Genomic DNA, 16,414 nt, shown 5'->3' with positions numbered 1-16,414 from the left:
TATATATATATATATAATTTTTGAGCTAAGCAAATTGCTCTGCAATGTTCATAATTAAAAGTTTTTACTCAAATGCATTTGCATGTCCTTGCAAATGGAAAATGCAAATAATTTTTGCGTTTAATGCTTTAAGCTCGATGGACTTAAGAAAAGTTACATTAATACAATGAGCTGGCCAAATTTTTTCACTCCATAGTAACTTCTATATATTTTTTAATAAACCATCACAAAATTTAAAGACCTTGACTACTTAGAACACTAAAATATAGAACGGAGCAATGCATTTCAGCCTCTCTTTTAATTTAAAATTAAGCTTCGCAAGGATGTTTAATTTTTAAAAGTTCAAGCATCTTAAGAAATGATCCATGGTTGTACTACAAACTTTTTTCTCAAAATTTGTAAAAGAAAAAGTGAGATAATTATTACAACCTTTTAAACCAATTGTAACATATGTAAAAGTTTATAAAAAAATGCACGCTTTACAGAAAAAAAAAATTGTCCATCAAGATAATACATTTTCATACATTGTTGAAGAAATATCGCTTAAATCAGTCAATTACATTAAATACCGAATTTTTACAAGAATCTGCCTCTTTGTCAGATTTAGCCCCGCCTGACTGTAGACTCTTCCCACACCTCAAAATATTCTTTTAAAAGAAACGATTTTATGTAAGCTAATAAGTAATAGCTGTCAGGGTGAAGTATTTAACAAATCCCTCGAAAAAACAAGTACAGAAACTCATAAATAATAGCTTCATTGGGAAAGAGTTAAGAAATTTTATATTAAAATGTAAAGTCTTTGCTCTATCAAAAATTGTACGGATTCCTCCTAGTCAGCGTATTACTCAACATAACAAAGTTCGTTACAATTATTTTTAGGGCCAAATAATAAATACACTTCTGCTAGTATCTTTTAGTTTTTTTTATTCTCAATATATCTAATATTTAGCAGAGTTTCGGGAGATAATTTGATTTTGCGATTCCTTGATCTGATTATCTTTCTCATGTACCTCCTAGTCGTTGAACCACATGTAAGCGTTAGGTACGTATCGGTATTGAAGCCCTGCTGTAATCCTTTTGACCTGAAAAACAAAATAATTGTTATGATACTACATCAGTAGTTGTTAATAATAGGGTGACTACGTAAAGACGTTGAAATATATTTCTGCTGTGACTAAACAAAATCTAAAAGGAGGCAGTGAGGTATGTTCGCCCGACTACGTTCAAAGAAAACCCAAGTGTGAACGCTGAAGTAAGCAATTACCGCTTCTTATAAATCTAAGAAAAGTGTTAAGGTATATAATTCTCGCGTTTTGTTCTTATTATCTTTTAGGTGTCCCTCCTAGTCATGGAACTACGTGTGAGTATTGGGTACATATAGACAAACTATATATTAAAGTGACACTACATCAATAGTCGCAAATGACGGAGTAGCTATGTGGAAACGTTGAAGTGTGTGATTCTTGGTTCGAATAAACAGAACCTAAGAGAAAGCGCTAAACTACATGACTTCGGCTTCTGGCAAGGATAGCTTAAAGGTAATTGCTGGGTATACAACTACTGCTTCTTGTAAAGAAAATCTGAGAGAAAGTGCTAATGTATATAATTCCCATTTCTATACATTTCCATTCAACTCCGCAAACTTGTGAAACAATCTAGTTTTTTTATGGATATAATTAATTAATTAATTCAATTATTCTACAGTTGGTTTATGATTTCGTTCTAATATATAAATAGTTTATGAAAAAAATTATAAAAAATATTTCTAATGGAATAACTAACTTATTAGTTAAAATAATTATTACCCAACACATGTGAATCAAATATTTTTAATAAATGATATTATTATTTTATAGTATAATTAGTTCGATATATTCAGTTGATTTTTTTTTGGTTGGTACTACAAAAAAGTAATAAACTTAAATTGGTTTTTTGGAGTAATCTTGTACTTTGATGTCAATAACCTTATTTCCCTGAGGAACATATTTATTCCAAATTATTATATATAAACAGCAGTTTTCGCTCGTTGTTGGTGCTGTGCTTATTTCTTTAAATTCTTCATAGTTTCATTACACCCCGGGCAGTAAAAAGTGTACTTAGCTTAAATACAGCAATTGCATGAAATGAAGCAGTGAAATTTCACACCATAATTTCAGGATAACAACTTAACTTAAGGCGATTTAACATTGCATGGCTGGCTGCTTGAGTTGCAGAGTTGCCAATATTACACAAAAATTAACATTTTTAATTTTAGCATATATTTTATGTTTGATGTATATTAATAAATATACGAATTTGACTGTTAGAAAGTGCTTGGTAACTCTCAATTTATAATTTCATTTTGTACGTCCCCGACTTAATATGCTTGGCATACCGAGTCATATTGTTTTCAGGACAACAATATGATTTTTGCTCCCTCTGGAGTAATTATGAAAATAATAGTGAAAAAAATTCCACATTTTTTTTTTGTTTTTGCTTTGGCATTGTTTTTCATCTTCTTTTGTTCATCATTTATCTTGTTCCATTTTTGCCTCACAATAATTTGCAGTTGGTAGCATTATCCTTAGCAGCTCTTTTAATATCCTTTGTGCACTATTGTCGGTTGTCGGTTGTTGGTGACGATGAGTAAGTGATGAATTTCATGTCCACCTCATCTGGAATTGTGTTACCTCCCACTTGATGCTTTTCCAACTGTTTAAGGCTGAGTTTGGAATTGCTGTTGTTGATTGCTTTGGTTATTGTGTTTCCAATGCAAATGAGCAAAAGCACTCATTTTGCTATATAGTATATATTCGTATACTCGGATTAGCAGCTTCTTGATGTAAGCCTATTGTTGTAAGTCATGGCATTATATTTTCCATTTGTATGAGTTTGTATTTGTCATTATGTTGCTTTAAGTAAACAGTCTCAAATAGCAAACGAAACCTAAACTAAATCACAGAAAACCCATTAATATTCTTAAATTGGACAGGAAAGCTTTTGTTGTGTCATTTTTTGTTATAAATATTTGTTATAATGTTATAATATCTTGAAAATCGCAATGCATATAGACAGAAGTAAAAGTAAACCATGTCTTTGAGCTGACATATAAAGCTTATGTATCAAATACTCGTATATTACAATTTGTGTTATAAATGCTGAGTTTATTTTTATATATAATAATTTGTTAGATAAAAAGTAGAGATTAAGTAAAAAGTAAAGATTAAGTAAGGGCGGGACAAACACAGCTAAATCAAATAATAATCATTAAATATTTAACGTATATATTAATATTTAAATGTATAATGAAACTTTTAAAAACAGACCAAATTTTTCGTTATGCCCTGATATAGCGATAGCTTGATGACTTGTAAAGAGAAGAAATAGAAGATTAGGATTAACATTTCCTTTGTACAGTGCTATAGTGAGAGAGGCGAAAGTATTGCAACGCTTTTGGATTATTAAATAAGGAATAAGGAACTCATTTGTGAATGTCGAAACTCTAAGACCTCATCGAGGTCTTGGCCTCATTGAGACAGTGAATGAATTGATGATGTATTGAATTTTTTACCCAAATATGCACCATGATATTTGCAAATCACTACGCACTTCTAAATAATTCTAAGACCACTGATGATGGGTATTTCGCACTACTCGAAACAGCCAAAAATTCAGTTAATGAATAAAATAATAAAATTATATTGTTGTAATTTAATACTGTTCAAAATACCTCTCTATTGAAAACAAACGGACGTTAAAAATCAATTTAATAAATATTTTAAAAACATGTTATATATATAAACTCTATTATGTAGAGTGTCATAGGCGCGGCAAAATTGTTTCTTTCGGGCTATGTTATGTAGACTGTCACATCAGTATTGTGCCTAAACTTAAAAGGAAATATAGATGTACTTACTTTTAATTTGTCACCAAAAATAACTAGCAAGAAAAAACTCATGCTGTTATCAGTACTTACAAAATTATACGTCTTTCCTTAAAATCGGGGAGTGTAATAACTAGATTATTAGCGCTTTATAAAATAGGCTATGTTGCTTCCTAAAATTTTACTTCAAAACGTACTAAAATTGTAGTAATTTGTTCCTAAAAGACGTAAATTCTAAAATTTATTACTGAACAACACTGTTTTGCCTAAGTACCGAGGTACAAATAGCCCGGCTCTCGTACCAAAATTTGAACCGACATACTGATTTTTCTCTCACTCTCACTCTCAATTTTATAATTTGCATTGAAAACAACAACTACATAACATGGCCCTAATTAGTAAAATTTTTATGTACCAATAATTTTTAGCAGTCAATTTTAAGGATGTAGACAGCAAAATGTCTACGAATAGATATCTTCAGCACTTTTTAAAAGTATTACGTCTCTGTTCAATCGGATATCAGAATCGTATAAAAGCAACGAATGATTATTTAATTTAAGTGTCTAAATCATCATTGTTATCCGTAGGAAGTTAGAGTTCTAAATATTTTTGAGTTAAAAGCTGATATGGTCTTAATCTAGAACTGTTACGAAATAAAGAGGAAATTTTCTGTATATTTTTAATTTTATATAAAGTTGAAAATATCATAACTTTTAATACAAAGCTATTTTAGAAAATATGTGTTTCTATAAAATTAAAATTAAAATTCATTTGAAATTTAATTACTGAAAATTCACAATATGCAGAGAGATAATAATTTTTTAATTCAAACTCGAAGTGTGGATGCAAGCAAACATTTGGAACAGTTTGCGTATTTCAGTTTAGGCAAAATTTCACTCTGAAGGCTTTTCCATGACATACCAAGTCAAAGCATAAAAATAGCTTGCCATAATCATGAGCAGCTTGTAAACTTGATACTAGAAGTGAAGTAAAGTTGAAGTGTGACAGGCACAACTACTAAATGCAAGGACATGCCACTATGTGCAATATATGCTGTCAAACAAACATTAAAGAAGAAAACCTAAAAAAAGCTCACAAATATGCACACGGAGAGGATGTAGTCTTATATGAGCATGCACAAATGCATATAACAGCAAACGTTTCCGGTTGATGATGACGACAAATAACGTTGTGGATGGCAAAGATGTTGACGCGAATGGTAACAACAACAGCTACAACAACAGCAGCAACAACAACAACGAGAACAACAATTGTATAGTAAAAAGATGATGTCAACAAAGCTGAATTTAGCAATGCAACTAGTTGAAGCAATGACACACTAAAGCAACAAAAACGAACATCGAAAATGTTGACAACGAAAACATTTTATTTGAGTGCATTATGCAACATTTTCCGCCATAACCGGAAACGGAACTGAATTGTGCAAAGAAAAAAACATTTAAATATTTTGCACATTTTGCATATACACAAACAGGCATTTGATATCTATCCACTTTCACATATTTTCATTTAAGTTGTGAATAAAAATTAAATCTTTAAAATGGTCAACAAAATTTCGGAATAAAATGTTGAATGTCTGAGTAAATCTTATTTCAATGCTCTTTGTATGAATAGATACCAGCTTGAAAAAAGGACAATTACATAGAATGGACACAGTCATGAACATGAAGTCTGTATAAATATTCAAAACTTTGAGTTCAACTCATAGAAAACACAAATACAAAATTTACTTATCAAATTGCATTTCATTAAAAAGTTGCTCGTACTTAAAGGACATACGAGTTTCATTTCAAATAAAAATAAATAAATAAAAATAAAATAAATAAATTTTTTTTCTTAATTAGTCTTTCTATTTCATTTTCATATATGCTGTGTCATTTTTAGTTTACTTTCTACTTTGACACAATTTATCGGAAAAACCTCGAATAATAGCTACAATTCTCCGTTGACGGCAGAAACACTTGAATTGAAGAATATTTTAGATAGTGCTTTTTTATTAGAGACCTAAAGTTAAGCACCACATTTAATATTTATTGTGAGAACCCAGTCTTAACTAAATCATTCTATTGATGGTAGAAACTCTTGGTACAATACATACGCCTTTTTTATTAAGAACCTAGGTGAAAAAACATTATATCATTCCGTCGATGGTAAAAATTTTTTTCAATAAGAAAACATCTGAAATAATGCCTTTTTTTCTTAGAGACCTGAGACATAGAACCATTTTTAAGAGTTTTTGTAAGAATTCAGTCTTAACTATAAGACAGTCAGTGTTACGACGGCAGAAACTCTTGAATAGACAAATATTTTAGATAGTGCTTTTTTATTAGAGACTTGAAATTAGGCACCACATTTAATATTTATTGTGGGAACCCAGTCTTAACTACATCATTCCATAGATGGTAGAAACTCATATGCCTTTTTTGTTAAAAACCTAGGTGAAGAAACACTATATCATGCTGTCGATGGTAAAAATTCTTTCAATAGGAAAACATCATTTTCAATAGTTTTTCTAAGAATTCAGTCTTAACTATCTTAACTAGAATAACAGTCTTAACACAGGTGAGATAATATCTATTCTGTTAAAGACCTGAGGCGAAACAATACCATTATTGTGGGAACTGAATCTTAACTACATCTTTCCGTCAACGGTAGAAATGGAAAACATAGAGGATAATGTATTTTATGCTTAGAGAATTTAAGATGATGAAGATGAGACCTTGAATATTTATTGTGATAACCCAGTCTTAACAACATCATTCCGAGGATGGTAAAAATTCTCTTAATAGGAAAATTTATGATATAATGATAAACAATAATCCAGTCAAGGCGTAGAGAGCGATTATGAAGAAATCTCGCTGTTAGTAGAGAGTAAAAGCGCTCAAGTGCACTGATTCAACTAGCTTCAATATAATTAATCATTTTTGTTTGCCATATTGCTTAAGAACTCGTCAAGGATATTGATCAAAAACTATTGGATTTAATAGTTTTTTCTGTTTTTGAATTCTACTAACGCAAACAAAAACAACGTTATCTTTAATCTAGTAGAAACTGATTCGACTGATTTATTCTTGAGTATTATATTAAAATATAGCAAAGAGCACAACAAAATAAATACAAATATAAAAGTAACAAAGATTTAGTTTATAATTTCGAAATTGATATTGGCAGTTGTAAATAAATTTTCACAAATATAAGAGTAACAAAATTGACTTAACAGATATGTTGAGGTCTTTACTGTGATCGACAACAAATAATTTTACTACGCAATCCATTTGCGTTTGGGTTTGGTTAATTGACATATCTTAAGATTAATGTAATTAATTAGTTTTCAGATATTTTCATTATTTTGCTTAAATGTTTTAAATTTAACTATAAAGTTTTGCTATGATATTGAAATTTATTTTCTTTTCTTGAATTATACGTCACTTAGAAATAAAATCATTTGTATATAATTAAAAAAAAATTTTCTTCTAAACGAAATTTTTTTTATATATTTTATGCACTATTATGACTGCTAAATTTTAAGCAAATTTTATTACGCGTATTTTAAATTTTAATAAGTTTTTTTTAAAATAAGATATGAATACTGAAAGTCGAGCTGAATTAAGAAGACAACACGTTGAACCACAAACTTCTGGTACTAACTCAGTGGAACTGATTTATTTCTATATTTAATACATTATCGTATATGTCCCGATTTATAGAATACTCAATTTAAATATATATTTAAACTAAGTTTTAATTATTTAAATAAATTTTTTAGAAGCGTTTTATGATGCTGCTCCTGAACGACCACCTCTTGGTACTAGTCCCGTGGAAATGACTTGTCCAGGTTGCCACAATAAAATAAAAACCGAAGTTACTTTCAGATATAAATTCGCAACTCATTTTATTGCAATTGTTTTATGTTTAATTGGGTAAGTTAATTTTTAAGAATTTAATTTAACTTCTACTTTTGAAAAGTATTATTCATTATTTTGTTTCTATATACTGTTATAAATAAAGTAAGTATTATAAATGTTTTTGTTGTGTAAAGAAAGAGATAATGGAAGCTATACAAATCATATTTTGTCTAAAATTCTGAAAAGACGAATTGATTTAGCAAAGTCTTCTTAATTTAAGATTTAAAGAATCATGTTTATGAATGATACACAATACAACTTAGGGTAACTATGTGTTGACAACCCTGTAAAGAATGATAACACATGACGTTTATGGGAACTATTTTTGTAATTGTGATTAAATAGAATGGAAATAATAATAATTGATTTTAATAAAGAAATTACACAAACATAATACTATGTTATATCCCCTTCTAAGAATAATAATCTGTCTGTTTATCAATCGGTCTGTTTGCCTTTATGTGACCAAAACAGTGGCTTCATTTTCTAGTTTATTAAAACAAACTTTTCGTTACCGGAAAAAATTAAGAAATAGTTGTTTATATCCTTTAATGACCTCAATATAGTAGTCGAAAATGTATCTATATTTTATTTACACACATATATTAGGTTTACCAAGACAACAGATAAATATAGAGATTTCTGAATTAAGAGCTAGCGATATAAATATGTGACAAAGCACTAAAATTTTTTAACATCATCGACGCTCATCTGACTTAATACATGTATTTCAAAAATTAATTTATACATTTTATATATTTCACATAATAAATTATTTATCTAAGTAAAAGGCATTTAAGATTTGGCCAAACCAAAACAATATTTTTTCCTTTTCTCAGTGTACACATTTTTGACATATAGAAAAATCAGATGAATTACTTACACTCGTAAATATTATGTTAATACTAGCTTTTTTTAAATAAATAACTTATATTAAAATTAATCAATATATATTAATTCCATTTTTTCAGTTGTCCTATTTGCGCTTGCATTCTGTACTGTACACCTTGCGTCCGTAAAACCATACACTATTGTCCTTTATGTGAAAAATTCTTAGGTACCGGCAATACTCGAAATTTGGATCATTGAAAATTGTTAGGATCTTATACCGTCGTAATTCAGGAAAAGTGTTTGGATTAAAATCAAGTAAATAATTGAAACGACAAAGCAAAACGGTATTAAGTTAACTAATAAGTTGATTATTTAATACGAATTTTTCAGTAGTTTTAAATATATTATATAGTACAGAACTTTTAAATAAAAATCATAAGTCTTATGGAAATGGAATTTATCTTAAAATATGAATTTAAAATATGAAATTTTTTATTTTAAAATTAAGTCCAAATTTAAGATAATTATGATTAGCCCAAATCCATTCCAATAAATAGTTCATTTTATATGAGCATATAGTAGATATTGAGAAATAAATTGCAATATTCATTTTTATAACCACTTTTGGAACCAAAACAAATCAGTCTATTTTTTAACATATTAAAATTAAAAGTTTCCAAGTACTTCTGCAGAAAAATATCTATAACGATCTTAAGAGCTCTATGGCACCATTCAAATATTAATCATATATCCATACTCCGTTTTAAGGAACTTAAGGATTCCACAAATGCTTTTCAATTTTATAAATTATGTGCTATCTAAGGTTCGTTAAATGATTTCCTAATTTCAGTCAGGACTGTCCTCCTCCATATTATTGAAGGTTTTCCACGTCATTAAAGATCTCACTCTTAAAACTTACTGGTATATTCATTCCAACCATACTTCCATTTTTATTCTACTGGTTGTTAACTCCTAAAAGTTTTTCAGTGGAAATTTTTCTAACTTACCATTTTTGAAGAATATATTACAAACATATGTGAAACAAACCATGTTTCATTACTATAAAGAAATAGCAATTTTACACAAATATTAAATATTGTTGTTTATTTAAAAGTGTTTGTTGTGCTTTCAATCCATATTTTTATATATTCCAAAACTTGGCTTCTGTCATATGTGTCTGTTGCGTAAGACTTGTTGTATCCTGTTTTACTAAACCGTCGAGTGAAAAGTTACTTCTTAAGTGAAGTAAAATTTACGTTGTTTCAAATATAAGCCAATTCTTTAAAAATCCACATTGCTGCTATTTTTCAATTTCTAAGTTAATTACTTGGAAATATGTTTTTTTAATTATTTTTGATAGGTTTAGGTTAAATTATACCGGCGATCTCTCCCAAGGGATCTACTTAGGGCACATTGTGTTACCACTTAAAACCTTTGGCAAAGCTTATAATGCTATTCAGAGTCTTATTAGTATTAGTTTTGATGGATTATTAATATAATATATATGCTATACATTATCCAGATGTTATCGCTTTCGGTAGTTTACAACATTCAAATCAAAATTCAGAACCCTAAGTATTAAATTTTAAACACAGTATATCTGAATAAGGATGTTATCTAAACACCGCTTTCTCTAAGAAACTGGAACTACTTTTTTAAAAATTTAGATATCGAGAATCAAGTGTGTCTCGATTATGCCATTTTTTTTATGTAATGTCTAGGGTTGGTTAAAATTTTCTATAAATAGAAGACATATCGTCGACATAGTGAAGAAAATTATTTGCTAATTTATAAATTAAAAAATTAGGAATAAATTATATATATATATTCGTATACACAAATAAAATTTTAATTTATTTTATTTTAACTTTTCAAAGTGTCAAATAATATTTTTAATAATTTTTAATATTTATTTCAATTATTAAAAAAAATTTTATAAAAATGTCTGTTTGATTGCAAAACTTAGATTTAAATTAAATAGGTAAGCAGATTTAAGCAATTACTAAGACAGTTTTAATAAAATATTTTTAATGAAATTTATTATTAAAAGTGTTAACTTTGGCGTCACCATTTGAAGTCAATGATACAATTCCTTCTAAAATATGAATCATCCTTAACTGCTGTATTGAATAAGCCCAACGTCAGACACCAACAACTAATGACGTACTATTTTATTAAGGTAATACCATATAACGTTATCAATAGTATACATTTCATAAAATTATAATGCATTATAAAATTGAAATTATATATAAAGTAAATTGCATGTATTGAATTCACACGAGAATTTTGTTTTTATATTTTAAGTTTTTAAAAGTATATATAGAACATGTCTGAAAGACTTGGACGTCATTCAACAATTGCTTATTGCCCCAATTGCGGTCAACATGTTAGAACATTCACTAGTTATGAAATTTCTCTAAAGACGCATTTGCTGGCCTTACTTTTGTGTCTATGTGGGTAAGTAAATTACGATTTACGATTTTATATGAGAGTACAAAAAATTTTTAAGGACGAAGACCATATAGTTAGCTAATGTCTTTATTTCTTTTTTCTTGTTATTGTATTTATATTGTAACGAGGTATTCTAATTAGGTAATATTAATATTTATAAGAATACATATATGGGAAACAGATCTATAATAAAATCATATTATTGATCAGTTACGAATAAAGTATGTAGACTGTTAAATAAAGAACTTATTGATAGTATCTCTCATTGAGGATGCATATTTGAAAGCTAACAAGTATTAAATTAGTTTTATTAAAAAATTTGTATAAATCTCAGAATGGTTATAGGCTTCTCGGGTAGGTATGTAGAACTGAAGCCAGTTATTGTTTAGTTTGATGAAGTGATAAACAATAATCCAGTCAAGGTATATAGAGAGGTTATAAAGAAACCTCACAGCTAATAGAGAGGTAAAGTGCTCAAGAGCACTGACACCACCAGCCTCAACATAATAAAAATCTGATTTAAAACTGTAGAAATAGAAAAATTGTTTATCTATATTTGTCTTTTCATTTTCTTATATTATATTTGAATAAAACTGCAGATATGGATATAAGGTCGCTTTCTCAGTATATTATGATAGATTTGAAAAAAATTAAATATTATTCGTTTTCCTTACATTGATTAACTATTAATTTATATACACATGTGACAGCATATGTAAAAATCAACATTAATTGTCAAAGCTTTATAGGGGTATCTAAGGTTCCATCTAACTACGCGGATCACATTTCCTTTCATATTTAACTGTAGTATGAGATAGTGTGTAGTAAGCAAGTATTATTAACAAAATTCTTGTATTATTAAGAATTTCCTTCGGAACGTACATATTTTGCTTGTTGACTAAGTTTTAAGAGGAATAACTTATGATCACTAATTTTTTTTTATATTATGTTATTTATGTGAAATATTTTCTATTTTTATAATAGGTGCTGGTTCTGTTCTTGTATACCTTATTGCTCAACATGTGTCCATGATATTGCACACTACTGTACACGATGTGGGATGTATTTGGGTAATTCAAGTTTTTAATCAATAGCTAATGGATTTGTAAGAAATAGCTATATTAATCAGTACACATAGAAAAATATAAGCGAAATGTATCTATTGAAAGTTATTATGCCATATATATACAAATAAAATTGAATTCATTAAAGCAATAACAAAATCGTTTCATTTTATTTAAACTAGTATTATATATTCAATGTTTGTATATTATTACTTTATTTTTTACTTGCATGTACCTTTTATTAATATATAAATAATGCAACAAATAATGCCTCTACAAACAGAATTGTATTGAAATAAAAAATATAATTAATTAATTCAATTATTCTACAGCTACTTTATGATTTCGTTCTAATATAAACACAGCAAGTGAATTTGTTAATAAAACTTTCACAGCAAATTAACAAAACTCCATAAAAATGTGCAAACATGCAAGTCAAGTACGGCTTTGATTGTTTTGATTAAGGAGCGCTGACTCTGAGCTTGAAATTTGGCAGGATACGAGTTGCATTCCTGGTACTTGCAGTCTCAAAAAATTATTTACGAATAATTAAATATAAGAATTTTTTCCAAGATCACTGATGATGGGTATTTAGCAATACTCGAAACAGCTGTATGGTCAGCCAAAAATTCAATTAATTAAAATAATATAAAAAATAAAATTTTTGTTGTTGTGTTTCACTACTGTTCGAAAAACCTCTTTAATATACTATATTAATAATATAATATAATTAATTATATTATATTATATTAATTAATATATAATATAATATATTAATATATTAATAATATATATATTAATTAATATATAATATAATATATTATTATACTAGTATACAAATAAGTAGATTACTTTTAATGCACAGAAGCTATTCTCATGATTGTAAATTTATTATCAAAGAACATTTTTAAGTACATACCCATTAATATTATTAATTACTTTCATAAATCACTTTAAAGTTATAATTTAATAACTTTTTTGTTGAAAATATAACAAACAAATACGATCTTTAAATTTAATTAAAGTTGGATGCTGTGACTTCTTAGTTTGTAACTAATAAGCTTTTATTGCCTTCTCTCATAAGTCTGTAACCAATAACAAAAACATATTTACTTTACTATGAAAGCATTGATAGGGAAAGGATAAATGGAAGCATTTATCATGTTAGTACAAATTTTGAATATTGACGTACCATAAGCATTTATCTCACATGTTATAAGTTATGAAGAACAGTTATTGGCGACAAACCACAAATAGAAAGAAAATAGAAGAAATCTATTTTTGAAGGAAAGATTTTATATGAGGTTCTGTAGTTTCTTTGCAATCCTTTGTATGCAACTTGTTCGGTGTTAAGATTAAGCTTGTATTGTTTATTTTTTTTAACTATATTTTAATTACTTATATTTTAGTACTTGATAACTATTAAATACTTCAATATTTTAATATTGACACAAGATAGATTTTTAAGAATAGTAGTACATGTTATAATTTTAAAAACCATTTTCCATACGACTATTTTTTATTAAAAATTTTTTTAAAAAAATTTTAAAGTTTAAAATTTCTTTCCGTAATTTCAGTAATAATTTCATTAAAAAATAGCGTTGCAAAGTTTCATGAATTGACATAATTTGTCAAAGTAAAACATCCAATAAATATGGCACTTATTTCATACGTTTAACAAAAAGGTCTCTCAAACAGTGAGTAATGTTCTTTCAATAAAATTATTCAAATTATTTAAAATTATTTCTCTATTAATAGTTTTTCTAAGCAAAAGTAACGTGAACAGAAGAAGTCGGTTACATTCGTACTTCGCAAAAATATATATTTTTTATATTTTTGAAAAAATTTCATATATATATTCATATTGATAATCTTTGTAATCCAGTACTTTTTCTTCCTTTCTTATTTGAGTTTTTAACATCCCTTGTTTATGTATTGTTACAAAGTGTATAAAGACCACCATATATACTTAATTGAAACTATTCCTTATTATTTAATATATACATTAAATTCCGCTATTTTTTGATGTTATTAATTCTTGCTCTTCCAGTATTATTTAAGAAAAAAACCATCATAATTCTGTTTTTAATTAAATGTAGGTCATGCCTCAGCAAAGGTATTGTCCAAATTGTAAGAGACCTGTAATGGCAATCGTTGAATACGAAATTTCTCCAGTGACACATTTGATGGCCATTTGTATATGCCTTCTTGGGTAAGTTCAACAAATTGTGTGACACTATTTTTTTTTGTTAGAAAAATTTGACAATAAAAGATATTTTATGAACTAAAAACTCGTATTTGAACTTATATATTTGACTACTATGTTGTGAATAAACGAGTCAGTGCGCTTGAACACGTTTACTCTCTACTAACTGCGAGGTTTCTTTATAACCCCTCGCTTTAACTGGATTATTTAACACTAAATAAACCGTTTGTAAGATAGGAGAGATATTTGAAAATAAATCTAAACCCAATCATCAGATCTTTTCATTTTCCGATCTAAGAATCATTCTTATGGTAATATAAAAATTTTTTATTTTTTAGCTATATATTTTAAAATATATAAAATTTTTTAGGTATATAGTTGAAAACATTTAGGTGGCCAAAAAGGGCCGAAAAATTAAATAAATAAAATTTTTTAAACTAGAGTATAAGTGTTAGACTTAGAATTTTGAGCCTGTTAGACAAAAAATGAGCGTGTCAATACTTTGAATTATTGATAGGTTGTCAGTTCTAAACGTGGTACTTTTAGTCCACAAATATTAAACATGGACTAATAAACCAATGAGATATTTCAAAAGACAACTCATGTGGAGTATTTAGCAATACTCGAAATAGCTGTATGTTTAGTCAAAAACTCAATTTTATATAAAGAGATTGATATTGCAATTTATTAATTGTTAAAAAAATTTATATTAATAAATTATTTTTTCGCCATAACTAACTTCAAAATAAAATTTAATTCACATGAATTATAAAATCGTTTATAACATATAAATCAAAGTAGTAAAAATTTTTCATACATAATCTTATAAAATATTATAATACGAATACTTATAATAAAACTTATTGATATATTTATATTTTTCCTATGTTTCTTACAGAGGTTGGTGTTGTTGTTGTTTTCCATATTTTTTGGATTTTTGCAAGAGTGCTGAATATTACTGCCCACATTGTGGTACTCGATTAAACTGAAAGAGTCTAGACCTTTAAAAAGTATAGACATTTAAAAACGAAAAGAAATTGGATGGCTTTTACGAAGTAAAACTAAGAAATGTATTTTGAAATTGAAACTTTTTGAAATAAATAACTGTAATAGATTTATTTAATGGTATATATATTTTTGAAAGCATATAGTATACATACAGAGTATAAAAAGCAGAGTATACATACATTAATTATTTAAAATTTAGAGAATATGAATAGCAAAGAATGAAAGAACAAACTCAAAAATTTGGTTAATTTATTGAAATTTGGCTGACCATACAACGCTGTTTCGAGTATTGCCAAGTACTCATCATTAGTGTTCTTAAAAAATATTCGAATTTTTTAATTAGTTTATAGTCCGTATAGAATATGTTCGGACGACAAGTACCAGGCTTAGAACCTTCTGAAAAAATACGATTATTCATCCCTTCAAATTTAACAGGCACGAGTTCTAAGCCTGGCACTCGCAGTCCAAACAAATGATCCAAAACTACCAGTTTGCTTAGTTGTCTTCGTTTTTTCTTGCAAATCGGTCTATAACATGTATGCAACGAAATCGAACCATTTATAAGACAAATCATGACAGGCGATAAATAATGGATAAAATACGATAATATCCAAATCAAGCGGTCATGTCCAAAAGTCGATGACCACCCATAAATGACCTTAAAGATTGGATTGACAGCAAACAAGATTGTTTCAAGTTTGATTGGAGTGAAAGGGAATTGTCTATTACAAACCTCTCCACCCTGGTGCAACGCTTAATATTGTCCTCTACTGGTAAAAACTCGAGTATTTGAAGGAAACAATCATAGAAACGTGACCAGAAAAACTATTAGCCACCAGCAAAAGAATTATCTTCTATCATAATGTCAGGTTATACACATCTTTGTTGACTTGCAACAAATTGACGGAACTTGGTTGAGAAGTTATGATCTATCTACCGTATAGCCCAAATAGTGCACTGTCTGATTATCATTTATTTCTGTCTTTTAAAGTGGCAAAATGCTCTTGGTGCTGTTTGCATGAGCCCGGGGGAGGGAATGCCTTCAATCTACCAACTAATTAGT

The 16,414-nt window shown here is 27.8% G+C and overlaps 1 protein-coding gene and 1 long non-coding RNA gene across 3 annotated transcripts; both read left to right on the top strand.

The window, feature by feature from the left end:
• The first annotated feature begins 7,399 nt into the window (after positions 1-7,399).
• LOC119682689 (lipopolysaccharide-induced tumor necrosis factor-alpha factor homolog) lies at positions 7,400-12,281 on the top strand. 2 transcript variants are annotated; one of them, XR_005252596.1, is made up of 7 exons: positions 7,400-7,523; positions 7,650-7,803; positions 8,760-8,963; positions 10,586-10,600; positions 10,670-10,798; positions 10,927-11,079; positions 12,058-12,281. XR_005252596.1 is itself a non-coding variant. In XM_038096181.1 (3 exons), the coding sequence occupies exons 1-3, from the start codon at positions 7,466-7,468 to the stop codon at positions 8,875-8,877; spliced, it is 330 nt and encodes a 109-aa protein (XP_037952109.1). In that variant the 5' UTR covers positions 7,400-7,465; the 3' UTR covers positions 8,878-9,070. The 2 variants fall into 2 exon arrangements, 1 of the variants encoding a protein (XP_037952109.1); XM_038096181.1 differs by lacking the exons at positions 10,586-10,600; positions 10,670-10,798; positions 10,927-11,079; positions 12,058-12,281 and having other exon boundaries at positions 8,760-9,070.
• Positions 12,282-13,698: 1,417 nt separating this feature from the next.
• LOC119685027 lies at positions 13,699-15,461 on the top strand. Its single transcript, XR_005252778.1, has 3 exons — positions 13,699-13,834; positions 14,237-14,349; positions 15,242-15,461. It is a non-coding gene; the product is annotated as an uncharacterized LOC119685027 (long non-coding RNA).
• Positions 15,462-16,414: the final 953 nt, after the last annotated feature.

This window comes from Teleopsis dalmanni, chromosome 2 (genome assembly GCF_002237135.1).
Source record: "Teleopsis dalmanni isolate 2A chromosome 2, ASM223713v2, whole genome shotgun sequence".
Classification (NCBI taxonomy): Eukaryota; Metazoa; Arthropoda; class Insecta; order Diptera; family Diopsidae; genus Teleopsis; species Teleopsis dalmanni.
Note: the sequence above shows the minus strand (reverse complement) of the source record. Positions and strands in the feature narration are given on the sequence as shown.